General features: G+C 74.2%; 2 protein-coding genes across 3 annotated transcripts; one reads left to right on the plus strand and one right to left on the minus strand.

The window, feature by feature from the left end:
* The first annotated feature begins 626 nt into the window (after positions 1-626).
* Positions 627-7,585, plus strand: LOC134154197 (igLON family member 5-like). 2 transcript variants are annotated; one of them, XM_062600913.1, is made up of 5 exons: positions 627-691; positions 3,260-3,332; positions 4,453-4,685; positions 5,422-5,484; positions 6,850-7,585. In XM_062600913.1, exons 1-5 carry the CDS (start codon positions 631-633, stop codon positions 6,930-6,932), a joined length of 513 nt encoding a protein of 170 aa, XP_062456897.1. In that variant the 5' UTR covers positions 627-630; the 3' UTR covers positions 6,933-7,585. The 2 variants fall into 2 exon arrangements, with proteins under 2 accessions (XP_062456897.1, XP_062456898.1); XM_062600914.1 differs by having other exon boundaries at positions 4,453-4,678.
* A 298-nt stretch (positions 7,586-7,883) lies between these two features.
* Positions 7,884-15,347, minus strand: ETFB (electron transfer flavoprotein subunit beta). Its single transcript, XM_062600909.1, has 6 exons — positions 15,242-15,347; positions 14,065-14,223; positions 12,336-12,494; positions 11,191-11,253; positions 9,442-9,603; positions 7,884-8,463 (listed from the first exon to the last, which is right to left on the minus strand). Exons 1-6 carry the CDS (start codon positions 15,296-15,298, stop codon positions 8,293-8,295), a joined length of 771 nt encoding a protein of 256 aa, XP_062456893.1. The 5' UTR covers positions 15,299-15,347; the 3' UTR covers positions 7,884-8,292.
* Positions 15,348-15,379: the final 32 nt, after the last annotated feature.

A 15,379-nucleotide genomic window follows, 5' to 3' on the forward strand; every position in this document is an offset into this window, starting at 1 on the left:
CCACCGCTGGCCTGTGACGCCATTTCGGGCCCGCCCCCCCGCGGAGCGGTGCTGCCATCGTGATGTCAGCAGCCCCGGTGTGATGTCATCCCCAAAAGTGAAGTCACGCAATGCCTGATGACGTCACAAGCTGGGGGGGAGGGGCAGGGCAGCCGCAATGCCTCCTGGGAGCGGCACCACCCCGACCGGTGCCGCAGTGACGTCACGGAGCGGGCGGAGCCCGGACGCCCGGGCTGCATCGTTGCGGGGGGAGGGGGGCTGGGCCCCGCGCACCCTCTGATGACGTCAGAGCTGCGGGGGGGGGGACCCGTGGCCCCGCCCCCCCCGCCCCCGCGCGTTCCCGTTGGCCGCGGCGCCGCCGCGATTTGCATGGGGCGGCGGGATTGGCGGCGGCGCGGGCGGCCCCGGCGGCCCCGCCCCCGCGCGCTCCCGTTGGCCGCGGCGCCGCCGCGATTTGCATGGGGCGGCGGGATTGGCGGCGGCGCGGGCGGCCCCGGCGGCCCCGCCCCCGCGCGCTCCCGTTGGCCGCGGCGCCGCCGCGATTTGCATGGGGCGGCGGGATTGGCGGCGGCGCGGGCGGCGGCGCCGCGGCGCGGGCGGCGGCGGCGCAGCAGCGGCGGCAGCAGCAGCATGGCCGGCGCGGGGCTGCGCCGGGCGCTCGCGGCGCTCGCGGCGCTGCTGGCGGCGCCAGGTACCGGCGGCGGCTGTGAGAGCTATAGGGGTATAGGGGCTGAGGGGGGTATAGGAGCTGTAGGGGCTGTGGGGGCTATAGGGGCTGAGGGAGCTATAGGGGCTATAGGGGCTGTGGGGACTATAGGGGCTATAGGGGCTATGGGAGCTATAGGGGCTATAGGGGCTATAAGGGCTATAGGGGCTGTGGGGGCTATAGGAGCTGTAGGGGCTGTGGGGGCTATAGGGGCTATAGGAGCTATAAGGGCTATAGGGGCTGTGGGATCTATAAGGACTACGGGGGCTATAGGGGCTATGGGAGCTATAGGGGCTATAGGGGCTGTGGGATCTATAAGGATTACGGGGGCTATAGGGGCTATAGGGGCTATGGGAGCTATAGGGGCTATAGGGACTATAAGGGCTATAGGGGCTGTGGGATCTATAAGGACTACGGGGGCTATAGGGGCTATGGGAGCTATAGGGGCTATAGGGACTATAAGGGCTATAGGGGCTGTAGGAGCTATAGGGGCTGTGGTGGGCTATAGGGGCTATAGGGGCTATGGGGACTGTGCGGGCTATAGGGGCTGTGGGAGCTATAGGGGCTATAGGGGCTGTGGGGGCTATAGGGGCTGTAGGAGCTATAGGGGCTATAGGGGCTGTGGGGGCTATAGGCGTTATAGGGGCTATAGGGGCTGTGGGAGCTATAGGGGCTATAGGGGCTATAGGGGCTATGGGGGCTATAGGAGCTGTGGGGGCTAGAGGAACCATAGGTGTTATAGGAGTTATGCGGGTTATGGACACTGTTGTAGTGGTTATAGGCATTATAAGGCGATAGAAGCTACAAGAGCTATAGTGACTGTAGCACCTATAGACATTGTAGCGGCTGTATTGAAGTTATACAGCCTATAGAAATTTAAGGGCTGTAGTGCTATGGGGGCTATAGTGCTATAGGGGCTACAGAGACTGTAGCTGCTATAGGGAGCTATGGGGCGTGGGGCTTATGGGGGCTATAGGGACTACAGGCGCTATGGGGGCCTATGGGGGCTATAGTCGCTGTAGTGCTAGAGCAGCTGTGGGGCCTGTAGCGGCTGTGGGAGCTATGGGGGCTATGGGGAGCTATAGGGGCTACGGGGGCTGTGGGGGCTATAGGAGCTGTGGGGACTGTGGGACCTATGGGGGCTATAGGTCTATAGGGGGGGCTATAGGGGGTGTGTGGGGGTTGCCACGGGTGTGCGACGGGGTTCCTATAGCGCTGCAACGGGGTGCTATAGGGGGTGCAATAGGGTGCTATGGGGGTGCAATCGGACTGCAGTGGGGGTGCCATGGGGCTGTGGCGGGGGTGCTCTGCGGCGCTATAGGGGGTGCGGCGGGGGGCTATAGGGGGTGCCATAGGGGCTGCGGCGGGAGTGCGCGTGCTATAGGGACCGCAGCGGGGCCGCCGTGCGAGTCCCATAGGGGCAGCAATGGGGCCGTTGCAGGCTGCTGTGGGGGGCTATAGGGGGTGCATTGGCGGGGTCCTATAGGGCCTGTGATGGGGGGGCAATGGGTGCTATAGGGGGTGTACGGGGGGGTGCAATGCAGGATGCTATAGGGGTGCTATAGGGTCTGCAAAGGGGGTGCAGTGGGGGGGCTATAGGGTGCCACGGGGGGCTATAGGGGGCAATGGAGGGGGCTATAGGGGCCGTGGAGGGGGCTATAGGGGGCAGTGGGGGGCCTATAGGGGACTGGGGCTATAGGGTGCCACGGGGGGGGGCCGTGCACACGCGTGTGCTCACGTGTCGGTGCCCCCCCCCGCTCCTCCTTCAAACCTCCTTCACTGCCCCCCCCCAGGGGGGCCCAGGTGTCCGGGGGGCGGGGGGCCCAGGCGTCCGGGAGGGGCCCAGGCGTCCGGGTGCTCCTCTCCTCCCCCCCCCCCCGCAGACTCCCCCCTCCCCGGGGGGGGGGGGGGAAGCGAAGCGCGAAATTGCGCCAGGGCGGCTCTGCGCAGGCTCCGGCCCGGACGCCTGGGCCCCTCCCGGACGCCTGGGCCCCCCCCCCGGACGCCTGGGCCCCTCCCGGACTCCTGGGCCCCCCCCCTGGACACCTGGGCCCCTCCCGGCTGCCTGCCCCCCCCCCCCCCGATGCCTGGACCCCTCCGGACGCCTGGGCCCCTCCCCAGACACTTCCCCCCCTCCCGTTGCCTGCCCCCCTGGATACCTGGGCCCCCCCTCGGACGCCTGGGCCCCTTCCCGGACGCCTGGGCCCCCCTTCCCGGACTCCTGGGCCCCCCCCCCCGGACGCCTGGGCCCCTCCCGGACTCCTGGGCCCCCCCCCGGACACCTGGCCCCCCCCCGGACTCCTGGGCCCCCCCCCCGGACTCCTGGGCCCCTCCCGGCTGCCTGCCCCCCCCCCCGATGCCTGGACCCCTCCGGACGCCTGGGCCCCTCCCCAGACACTTCCCCCCCTCCCGTTGCCTGCCCCCCTGGATACCTGGGCCCCCCCTCGGACGCCTGGGCCCCTTCCCGGACGCCTGGGCCCCCCTTCCCGGATGCCTGGGCCCCCCCTCGGACGCCTGGGCCCCTTCCCGGACGCCTGGGCCCCCTCTCCGCAGGGCTGCTGGCGCTGGAGCCCCCCCCAACAGCCGACAACTACACCGTGTGCCAGGGTGACAACGCCACGCTGAGGTGAGCGGGGGGGGGGAGGGGGCCGGACGCCTGGGCCCTCCCCGGGGTGGGGGGGGGTGGGGGCTCCCGGCCCCGTGGGGGGACCCATGGGGGGACCCATGGGAGACCCCACAGCGAGGCCATGGTGAGACCCATGGTGGGATCATGGTGGGACCCATGGCGGGACCCACGGTGGGGCCGTGGTGGGACCTCCGTGGCGGGACCTCCGTGGTGGGACCTCCGTGGTGGGACCTCCGTGGTGGGACCTCCGTGGTGGGACCATGGTGGGGACCATGGTGGGATCTCCATGGTGGGACCTCCATGGTGGGACCATGGTGGGGACCATGGTGGGATCTCTATGGTGGGGGCCATTGTGGGATCTCTGTGGTGGGATCTCCATGGTGGGATCTCCGTGGTTGGACCATGGTGGGACCATGGTGGGATCTCTATGGTGGGATCTCCATGGTGGGACCATGGTGGGGACCACGGTGGGATCTCTATGGTGGGGACCATGGTGGGATCTCCATGGTGGGATCTCCATGGTGGGATCTCCATGGTGGGATCTCTGTGGTGGGATCTCCATGGTGGGATCTCCATGGTGGGATCTCTGTGGTGGGATCTCCATGGTGGGATCTCCATGGTGGGATCTCCGTGGTGGGACCATGGTGGGGCCATGGTGGGGACCACGGTGGGACCTCCATGGTGGGACCTCCATGGTGGGACCATGGTGGGGCCATTGTGGGATCTCCATGGTGGGACCATGGTGGGGCCATTGTGGGATCTCCATGGTGGGATCTCCATGGTGGGATTTCCGTGGTGGGACCATGGTGGGGCCATGGTGGGGACCACGGTGGGACCTCTGTGGTGGGACCTCCGTGGTGGGACCTCCATGGTGGGACCATGGTGGGGCCATTGTGGGATCTCCATGGTGGGACCATGGTGGGGCCATTGTGGGATCTCCATGGTGGGATCTCCATGGTGGGACCTTGGTGGGATCTCCATGGTGGGATCTCCGTGGTTGGACCATGGTGGGGCCATGGTGGGGACCACGGTGGGAGCTCCGTGGCGGGAGCTCCGCGGCGGGAGCTCCGCGGCGGGACGCCGGCGGCCCGGTGCGGAGCTGGCGCGGGGCCGCCCGCAGCTGCGCCATCGACGCCGAGGTGACGCGGGTGGCCTGGCTCAACGGGTCGCACATCCTCTACGCGGGGGGGGACAAGTGGTCGCCGGACCCGCGCGTGCGGCTCCTGACCCACAGCGCCCGCGAGTTCGCCGTGGCCATCGCCGCCGTGGGGCCCCGCGACGAGGGGCTCTACACCTGCTCCTTCCAGACGCCCGCCCGGCCCCACGCCGCCCACGTCTTCCTCGCCGTGCGCGGTGCGGCCGGGCGCCCGGGGTCACCGGGGTCACCGGGGTCAGCGGGGACGGCGGGGTCATCGGGGATGTTGGGGTCATCGGGGATGGCGGGGTCATCGGGGATGGTGGAGTCGTTGGGGTCATCGGGGACGGTGGGGTCATTGGGGTCATCGGGGACGGCGGGGTCATCGGGGATGTTGGGGTCATTGGGGACGGCAGGGTCACCAGGGTCATTGGGGTCATCGGGGATGTTGGAGTCGTTGGGGTCATCGGGGATGTTGGGGTCATCGGGGACGGTGGGGTCGTTGGGGTCATCGGGGATGTTGGGGTCATCGGGGATGCTGGAGTCGTTGGGGTCATCGGGGACGGTGGGGTCGTTGGGGTCATCGGGGTCGTTGGGGTCATCGGGGATGTTGGCGTCAGCGGGGACATTGGGGTCATTGGGGTCATCAGGGATGTCGGGGTCATTGGGGTCAGCGGGGACATTGGGGTCATCGGGGTCATCGGGGATGTCGGGGTCATCTGGGTCGTTGGGGTCATCAGGGACATTGGGGTCGTCAGGGATGTTGGGGTCATCGGGGTCGTTGGGGCTCGGGGGGGGCTATGGTGGGGTCACTGGGGGGCAACTGGGCTTTGGGGGGGGGGGTGTCACGGCCGAGGGGCCCAGGCGTCCGGGCCGGGTCGGGGGGGGGGGCGGCGCCGTGGCCGAGGGGCCCAGGCGTCCGGGCCCCGCGACCCCCCCGCCCCGCCCCCCCAGTGCCCCCCCAGGGTCCCAGCAGCGAGGAGCCGCCGCTCTGCCGGGCGCCGGGGCCCCCCCCAGGTACCGGGACCCCCCCAAGTCCCCCCCCGGGACCCCCAAGTCCCCTCAGGACCCCCCAGATCCCCCCTGGGACCCCCCAGATCCCCCCAGGAACCCCCCAAACCCCCCCGGGACCCCCAAGTCTCCTCGAGACCCCCCCAGATTCCCCCCCAGGGACCCCCCAGATTCCCCTCGGGGACCCCCCAAACCCCCCAGGAACCCCCAACCCACCCCCAGGACCCCCAAATCCCCCTGGGACCCCCCCCAGGACCCCCCAGATCCCCCTTGGGACCCCCCAGATCCCCCCAGGAACCCCCAACCCACCCCCAGGACCCCCAAATCCCCCTGGGACCCCCCCCAGGACCCCCACATCCCCCTTGGAACCCCCCAGATCCTCCCAGGAACCCCCAACCCACCCCCAGGACCCCCAAATCCCCCTGGGACCCCCCCCAGGACCCCCACATCCCCCTTGGGACCCCCCAAATCCCCCCAGGAACCCCCAACCCACCCCCAGGACCCCCAAATCCCCCTGGGACCCCCCCCAGGACCCCCACATCCCCCTTGGGACCCCCAGATCCCCCCAGGAACCCCCAACCCACCCCCAGGACCCCCAAATCCCCCTGGGACCCCCCCCAGGACCCCCACATCCCCCTTGGGACCCCCCAGATCCCCCCAGGAACCCCCAACCCACCCCCTGGACCCCCAAATCCCCCTGGGACCCCCCCCAGGACCCCCACATCCCCCTTGGGACCCCCCAAATCCCCCCAGGAACCCCCAACCCACCCCCTGGACCCCCAAATCCCCCTGGAACCCCCCCCAGGACCCCCACATCCCCCTTGGGACCCCCCAGATCCCCCCAGGAACCCCCAACCCACCCCCTGGACCCCCAAATCCCCCTGGGACCCCCCCCAGGACCCCCACATCCCCCTTGGGACCCCCCAGATCCCCCCAGGAACCCCCAACCCACCCCCTGGACCCCCAAATCCCCCTGGGACCCCCCCCAGGACCCCCACATCCCCCTTGGGACCCCCCAAATCCCCCCAGGAACCCCCAACCCACCCCCTGGACCCCCAAATCCCCCTGGAACCCCCCCCAGGACCCCCACATCCCCCTTGGGACCCCCAGATCCCCCCAGGACCCCCCAACCCACCCCCAGGACCCCCAAATCCCCCTGGGACCCCCCCCAGGACCCCCACATCCCCAACCCCCCAATGGGCCCAGGCGTCCGGGAGCCCCCAACTTTCCACCCGGGGGCCCAAGCATCCGGGTCGCCCCTCCCCCCTCCCTGCCGTCCTCCCTGAGGGGGCCCAGGCGTCTGAGGGGCCCAGGCGTCCGAGGGGCCCAGGCGTCCGGGTGTCCCCTTCCTTCCTCCCCCCTCCCCGGCAGATCCCGGCTCCGTGGACAGCGCCGCCCCCCCGGGCCTGGCCCTGACCTTCGGCCTCGCCGCCATCGTCATCGTCACCCTGTGACCGCGCCTGGGCCCTTCCCGGACGCCTGGGCCCCTCCCGGATGCCTGGGCCCCTCCCGGACGCCTGGGCCCCTCCCGGACGCCTGGGCCCACCTGGATGCCTGAGACCACCCGGACTCCTGGGCCCTTCGTGAAACACCTGGGAATCCCCAGGAAGCCTGGATCCGCCCCGGACGCCTGGGCCCCTCTCGGACGCCTGGGCCCCTCCCGGAATCCTGGGCCCCTCCCAGAAGCCAGGGCCCCTCCCGGACGCCTGGGCCCTTCCTTGACACCTGGGACCACCTGGACGCCTGGGCCCCTCCCGGACGCCTGGGCCCCTCCCGGACGCCTGGGCCCCCTCTGACCCCCACACTGTGAGCGACCGGAGGCCCCGGCGGGATACGCGTCCGATCCCGGCGCGTGACGTCGGCGTGTGCGAGGCGCCGTCCCCTCCCCCGCACACGCGACACGTGTCGTCACGCGTGTGCTGGGGGGGGAGGGGAAAAAGAAAACAAACCCAAAACCCCGAAACCGCCGTTTCCGCCGGTCGAAAAAAAACGTCGTCGTCTTCCGCGGCCACAGCCGCTTTCGGGGCTGTTCGGGGCGATTTTGGGCCGTTCACTGGCCCCCCCCCCAGCGACCCTGTTTTTTCCAATAAAAATCGTGCAAAAAGCAGGAAAAGAGCGAGAAAAATGGGGGAAAATCGGGGGAAAATGGGTCTGCGCTGGGGAAAGGCAAGAAAGAAAGACGGAAAATTGGGGAAAGCGGGAAAAAAGAGGCAAAAAGATGGGGGGGCAGCGGGAAACGGGAGAGAAACGGGAAACGGAGGTGCAGAAACGGGGCAAAAAGCTGCGGAAACGGGAGGATGAAGAAGGTGGTCGTGGTGGCCCCACCCCCGCCAGCCGCAGGCCCCGCCCACCCGGCCAGACCCCGCCCCCCCAAGCCCCGCCCACCCACAGCAGACTGGAGCTGATTGGCAAATCCAAAGAACCAGGTTTTATTGGGAGGGAAGGGGGGAGGAACCCGGACGCCTGGGCCCCTCCCGGACACCTGGGCCCCTCCCGGACGCCTGGGCCCATCCCGGACGCCTGGGCCCATCCCAGATGCCTGAAACCATCCTGGATGTGTGGAACTGTCCCGGATGCCTGGGCCCATCCCGGACGCTGGGGACTGTCCCGGACACCTGGGCCCATCCCGGACGCCTGGGCCCCTCCCGGACGCCTGGGCCCCGCAGGCGGAAGGCACTGAGCCGCTCGCGTGCGCGGAGAGCCGGGCCGCGAGCCGTGTGCATGGGGTGGGGGGGGGGTGCTCCGCTCCCGGACGCCTGGGCCCCCCCCCCCCCCCGCCTTTCCCGGACGCCTGGGCCCTTCCCGGGGCGGGGCTCAGAGGCGGCCGGCGCGGCGCAGCTCCGCCAGCAGCTCGGGCACCGTCTCGAGGCGCCGGCCGGGCTGCCGGGCCGGGGGCTCGGCCAGCGCCAGCACCCGCAGCCCCGGGCGCAGCGACACCCCCAGCGCCGCCGGCGTCGTCTCCTCCAGCCGCTTCTTCTTCGCCTTCTGCGGGGAGCGAACGGCGGGGGGGGGGGGGGTTAAAAGGGCTGCCGGGGGCTGGGGGGGCCCAGGCGTCCGGGGAGGGGCCCAGGTGTCCGGGGAGGGGGGGGGCAGGGGTCCCGGGGGGGGGCAGGGGTCTGGGAGGGGCCCAGGCGTCCGGGGTGGGGGGCCAGGGGTCTGGGAGGGGCCCAGGCGTCTGGGGAGTGGGGGGGCCCAGGTGTCTGGGAAAGGGGCCCAGGTGCCCGGGAGTGGAGGGGCCCAGGTGTCTGGGGGGCGGAAGGGGCCCAGGCGTCCAGGGAAGGGCCCAGGTGTCCAGGGAGGGGGGGGCCAGGGGTCCTGGGGGGGGGGGCAGGGGTCTGGGAGGGGCCCAGGCGTCCGGGGAGTGGAGGGGCCCAGGTGTCCGGGGCGCCCCACACAGAGGGGCCCAGGTGTCCAGGGAGGGGCCCAGGTGTCCGGGGAGGGGCCCAGGCGTCCGGGAGTGGAGGGGCCCAGGTGTCCGGGGGGGCAGAAGGGGCCCAGGTGTCCGGGAGTGGAGGGGCCCAGGTGTCCGGGGGGGCAGAAGGGGCCCAGGCGACCGGGAGTGGAGGGGCCCAGGCGTCCGGGGGGGCAGAAGGGGCCCAGGCGCCCGGGAGTGGAGGGGCCCAGGTGTCCGGGGAGGGGCCCAGGTGCCCGGGAGTGGAGGGGCCCAGGTGTCCGGGCAGGAAGGGGCCCAGGTGTCCGGGGGGGCAGGAGGGGCCCAGGTGTCCGGGGAGGGGCCCAGGCGCCCGGGAGTGGAGGGACCCAGGTGTCCGGGGGGGCGGAAGGGGCCCAGGTGTCCGGGGGGGCGGGAGGGGCCCAGGTGTCTGGGGAGGGGCCCAGGTGCCCGGGAGTGGAGGGGCCCAGGCGTCCGGGCAGGAAGGGGCCCAGGCGCCCGGGAGTGGAGGGGCCCAGGCGTCCGGGGAGGGGCGCAGGCGCCCGGGGGGGGCAGGGGGGGCGCGGGCGCACCATGATGGCGGGCAGCGTGGCGTAGCGCGGCTCGTTGAGGCGCAGGTCGGCCGTGAGCACGGCCGGGAGCCGCAGCCGCAGCGTCTCGCGCCCGCCGTCGACCTCGCGCTCGACCCGCACGGCGCCGGCGCCCTCCGGCTCCACCCGCGACGCGAACGTGCCCTGCGGCGGCGGCCCACAATGCACCGGGGCGCCAGCATCCCACAATGCACCGGGGCGCCCCGATCCCAGCATGCACCGGGGCGCCGGCGCCCTCCGGCTCCACCCGCGACGCGAACGTGCCCTGCGGCGGCCCACAATGCACCGGGGCGCCGGCATCCCACGATGCACCGGGGCGCCCACGGCCCACGATGCACCGGGGCGCCCCGATCCCAGCATGCACCGGGGCGCCGGCGCCCTCCGGCTCCACCCGCGACGCGAACGTGCCCTGCGGCGGCCCACAATGCACCGGGGCGCCCACGGCCCACGATGCACCGGGGCGCCAGCATCCCACAATGCACCGGGGCGCCGGCGCCCTCCGGCTCCACCCGCGACGCGAACGTGCCCTGCGGCGGCGGCCCACGATGCACCGGGGCGCCGGCATCCCACAATGCACCGGGGCGCCAGCATCCCACAATGCACCGGGGCGCCCCGATCCCAGCATGCACCGGGGCGCCGGCGCCCTCCGGCTGCACCCGCGACGCGAACGTGCCCTGCGGCGGCGGCCCACGATGCACCGGGGCGCCCACGGCCCACGATGCACCGGGGCGCCCCGGTCCCAGCATGCACCGGGGCGCCGGCGCCCTCCGGCTCCACCCGCGACGCGAACGTGCCCTGCGGCGGCCCACAATGCACCGGGGCGCCGGCATCCCACGATGCACCGGGGCGCCCACGGCCCACGATGCACCGGGGCGCCGGCGCCCTCCGGCTCCACCCGCGACGCGAACGTGCCCTGCGGCGGCGGCCCACGATGCACCGGGGCGCCCACGGCCCACAATGCACCGGGGCGCCCACGGCCCACGATGCACCTGGGCGCCCCGATCCCAGCATGCACCGGGGCGCCAGCGCCCTCCGGCTGCACCCGCGACGCGAACGTGCCCTGCGGCGGCGGCCCACGATGCACCGGGGCGCCGGCATCCCACAATGCACCGGGGCGCCCACGGCCCACGATGCACCGGGGTGCCCCGATCCCAGCATGCACCGGGACACCAGGATCCCACAATGCACCGGGGCACCCGTATCCCATCCTGCCCCGGGCCGTATCCCATCCTGCCCCGGGCCCCGTATCCCATCCTGCCCCGGGCCCCGTATCCCATCCTGCCCCAGGCCGTATCCCATCCTGCCCCGGGCCCCGTATCCCATCCTGCCCCGGGCCGTATCCCATCCTGCCCCGGGCCCCGTATCCCATCCTGCCCCGGGCCGTATCCCATCCTGCCCCGGGCCCCGTATCCCATCATGCCCCAGGCCGTATCCCATCCTGCCCCGGGCCGTATCCCATCCTGCCCCGGGCCCCGTATCCCATCATGCCCCGGGCCCCGTATCCCATCCTGCCCCGGGCCGTATCCCATCCTGCCCCGGGCCCCGTATCCCATCCTGCCCCGGGCCCCGTATCCCATCCTGCCCCGGGCCGTATCCCATCATGCCCCAGGCCGTATCCCATCCTGCCCCGGGCCGTATCCCATCCTGCCCCGGGCCCCGTATCCCATCCTGCCCCGGGCCCCGTATCCCATCCTGCCCCGGGCCCCGTATCCCATCATGCCCCGGTCTCACCTGCGGCCAGTCCAGCAGCGCCGCCAGCATCTGCCCCGTCTGGTTGCAGTCGTCATCGATGGCCTGGGGTCACAGGGGGGTCACGGGGGGGTCACGGGGGGGTCACCGGGGGGTCACGGAGGGGTCACAGGGGGTCACGGGAGGGGTCACGGGGGGTCACACATGATGGGGTCACAGGAGAGTCACGGTTCGGTCATGCGGGGTCACGGGGGGGTCAAGTGGGGGTCAGAGGTGACGGGGTCACGGGGGGGGTCAGAGGTGACGGGGTCACGGGGGGGGTCGCAGCCCCGGGGGGGGGGTCGGGGGGGGCTCACGGGAGCTGGAGACGCCCATGGGGGCGGGGGGAGGGGCCGGGGGGGGCCGGGTGGTTTATGGGGGCCCTTGGGGGGGTCCCGGGGGGGTCCCCATGGTGGGGGGGGGTCCCCATGGTGGGGGGGGGCTGCCTTGGTGGGGGGGGTCCCAGGGGGGTGGTTCTTCCCGGGGGAAGGGGGTCCCCAAGCCGGGGGGGTCCCAGGGAGTCTCTCCCCGGGGGGGGGGTCCCCATGGTGGGGGGGGGGGTCCCAGGAGGGGTCCCGGGGGGGGTCCCCATGGCGGGAGGGGTCCCAGGGGATCCTGGGGGGGTCCCATGGTGGGGGGGGGTCCCGGGGAGGGTCTCGCCCCGCGGTGGTGGTGGGGGGGCCAAGGCGGGGGGGGACCCTGGGGGTGGTTCTCCCCTGGGGAGGGTCCTGGGGGGGGGGGGTCTCTCCCAGGGGTGGTCCCGGGGGGGGGTCTCTCTCGGGGGAGGGGGTCCCGGGGGGGTTCCCTGCCCGGGGCGGGGGGCCCAGGGGGCGGTGCTTCTCCCGGGGGGGTGGTCCCAGGAGGGGGAGGTCTCCCCGGGAGGGGGGTCCCGGGGGGGGTCCCACCCGGGGGGGGGTCTCGGGGGGGGGGTCCCAAGGGGGTCCTGGAGGAGGGGGTCTCTCCTGGGGGGGGGATCTCTCCCCGGGGGGGTCCCAGGAGGGGGGTCTCTCCCGGGGGGGGGTCTCTCCCCGGGGGGCGGTGTCCCGGGGGGGGGAGTCCCGGGGGGGGGTCCCTCCCCGGGGGGGGGTGTCCCGGGGGGGGGTCCCTCCCGGGGGGGGGTCCCTCCCGGGGGGGGTCCCTGCCCCCACCTGCTTGCCCAGCAGCACGAGGTCGGGCCGCTCGGCCCGGGCCAGGGCCGCCAGGAGCCGGGCGACGTCGGGGGGCCCCAGGGCGGCGGCGGCCGCCGGCCCCACGGCCACGAGCAGCGCCCGGTCGGCGCCCAGCGCCAGCGCCGCCCGCAGCGTCTCCTGCGCCGCGCGCAGGGGCCCAGGCGTCCGGGAGGGGAAGGAGGGGCCCAGGCGTCCGGGGAACCCACCTCCCCCCGCCCGCCCACCCGCCCGGTCGGCGCCCAGCGCCAGCGCCGCCCGCAGCGTCTCCTGCGCCGCGCGCAGGGGCCCAGGCGTCCGGGAGGGGAAGGAGGGGCCCAGGCGTCCGGGGAACCCACCTCCCCCCGCCCGCCCACCCGCCCGGTCGGCGCCCAGCGCCAGCGCCGCCCGCAGCGTCTCCTGCGCCGCGCGCAGGGGCCCAGGCGTCCGGGAGGGCAGGGGAGGGGCCCAGGCGTCCGGGAGGGGAAGGAGGGGCCCAGGCGTCCGGGAGGGCAGGGGAGGGGCCCAGGCGTCCGGGGAACCCACCTCCCCCCACCCGCCCACCCGCCCGGTCGGCGCCCAGCGCCAGCGCCGCCCGCAGCGTTTCCTGCGCCACGCAGAGGGGCCCAGGCGTCCGGGAGGGGAAGGAGGGGCCCAGGCGTCCGGGAGGGGAAGGAGGGGCCCAGGCGTCCGGGAGCGCAGGGGAGGGGCCCAGGCGTCCGGGGAACCCACCTCCCCCCGCCCGGTCGGCGCCCAGCGCCAGCGCCGCCCGCAGCGTCTCCTGCGCCGCGCGCAGGGGCCCAGGCGTCCGGGAGGGGAAGGAGGGGCCCAGGCGTCCGGGGAACCCACCTCCCCCCGCCCGCCCACCCGCCCGGTTGGCGCCCAGCGCCAGCGCCGCCCGCAGCGTCTCCTGCGCCACGCGCAGGGGCCCAGGCGTCCGGGAGGGCAGGGGCCCAGGTGTCCGGGCAACCCACCCCCCAACCTGCACACGGGCCCAGGTGTCCGGGTGTGGAGAGAGGTGACCAGGGGGACCCCCCACCACCATGCGGGGCCCAGGCGTCTGAGAAGGACCCAAGCGTGTCAGGGGGCCCAGGAGTCCGGGAAAGGGCCCAGGCACTGGGGAGGGGGCCCAGGAGTCCGGGAGGGGCCCAGGCGTCCAGGAAAGGGCCCAGGCACTGGGGAGGGGGCCCAGGAGTCCGGGAGGGGCCCAGGCATCAGGGAGGGGCCGAGGCATTGGGGAGGGGGCCCAGGCGTCCGGGAGGGGCCCAGGCATCAGGGAGGGGGCCCAGGCATCCGGGAGGGGCCCAGGCGTCCGGGAGGGGCCCAGGCATTGGGGAGGGGGCCCAGGTGTCTGGGAGGGGCCCAGGCGTCCGGGAAAGGGCCCAGGAACTGGGGCCGGGACCCAGGCGTCCGGGAGGGGGCCCAGGCGTCCGGGAGGGGCCCAGGCGTCCGGGAGGGGCCCAGGCGTCCGGGAAAGGGCCCAGGCGTCCGGGAGGGGCCCAGGCACTGGGGATGGGACCCAGGCGCGCGGGAGGGGCCCAGTCGTCCGGGAGGGGGCCCAGGCGTCCGGGAGGGGGCCCAGGAGTCCGGGAGGGGCCCAGGCGTCCGGGAGGGGCCCAGGCACTGGGGACGGGACCCAGGCGCGCGGGAGGGGCCCAGGCGTCCGGGAGGGGGCCCAGGAGTTCGGGAGGGGGCCAGGCGCGCGGGAGGGGCCCAGGCGTCCGGGGCGCACCTGGCAGGCGGGCGGCCCCACGCTCACGGCCAGCACCTCGCGGGCGGCGCCGCGCTCCCGCAGCCGCACGGCCTCCTCCAGCGCGATCTCGCAGAACGGGTTCAGGCCGTGCTTGACGCCGTCGCTCTGCACCGCCGCCCCGTCCGCCCGCACCCGCACCTGCGCCCGCCCCGGCCTCAGCGCCGCCGCTGCCGCCCGCCGGACGCACGCACGCACGCACGCACGGACGGACGGACAGGGGGCCCAGGCGGCCGGGCAGGGGGCCCAGGCGGCCGGGCAGGGGGCCCAGGTGGCCGGGGAGGGGGCCCAGGCGTCCAGGGAGGGGGGCTAGGTGTCCGGGGAGGGGCCCAGGCATCCGGGGGGGGGGGCTCAGGCATCGCAGAGGGGGCCCAGGCGTCCAGGGAGGGGGCCCAGGCATCCGGGCAGGGGGCCCAGGCATCCGGGGGGGGGCCCCAGGCATCCGGGGAAGGGGCCCAAGTGTCCGGGGAAGGGGCCCAGGTGTCCAGGGAAGGGGCCCAGGCATCCGGGGGGGGTCCAGGCGTCCGGGGGGGGGGGCCCAGGCGTCCGGGGGGGCCTAGGTGTCCGGGGGGGGGGCCCAGGTGTCCGGAGAGGGGGCCCAGGTGTCCAGGGAGGGGCCCAGGCGTCCGAGGAAGGGGCCCAGGAGTCCGGGAAGGGCCCAGGCATCCGGGCAGGGGGCCCAGGCATCCGGGGGGGGGGGCAGGTGTCCAGGGAGGGGGCCCAGGTGTCCAGAGGGGGGTCCCGGTGTCCGTGGAGGGGCCCAGGCATCCGAGGAAGGGGCCCAGGCGTCCGGGAGGGGCCCAGGCATCCGGGGTTGGGGGGGGGGGCAGGCAACTGGGGGGCGGGGGGTGCAGGGAGCCCAGGAGTCCGGGAAGGGGCCCAGGCGTCCGGGCTCCACGTGCTCCCCCCTCCCCCCGCCGCCCAGGGAGACGCAGAGCCCGAGCGCCCCCTCCCCGGTCCCGCCCCCTCCCCGGGGGCCCAGGCGTCCGAGGGGCCCAGGCGTCCGAGGGGCCCAGGCGTCCGAGAGGGCCCAGGCGTCCGGGGAGGGGGGGGGAGGAAAGGGGGGGCCCAGGCGCCCGGGAGCTACAGCCGACCCCTCCCAGGGGCCCCGGCGTCCGAGGGGCCCCGGCGTCCGAGGGGCCCCGGCGTCCGGGCGCACCTTGACCGCGTAGTCGATGACCCGCTTCACCCCCACGAGCACCCGCAGCGCCGCCATCGCTCCGCTCCGCTCCGCGCCCCGCCCCCGGCCCCGCCCCCGGCCAATCCCCGCGCGACACGTCACGGGCACGTGATCTCG

This window comes from Rhea pennata, unplaced genomic scaffold (assembly GCF_028389875.1).
Source record: "Rhea pennata isolate bPtePen1 unplaced genomic scaffold, bPtePen1.pri scaffold_154, whole genome shotgun sequence".
Taxonomy (NCBI): Eukaryota; Metazoa; Chordata; class Aves; order Rheiformes; family Rheidae; genus Rhea; species Rhea pennata.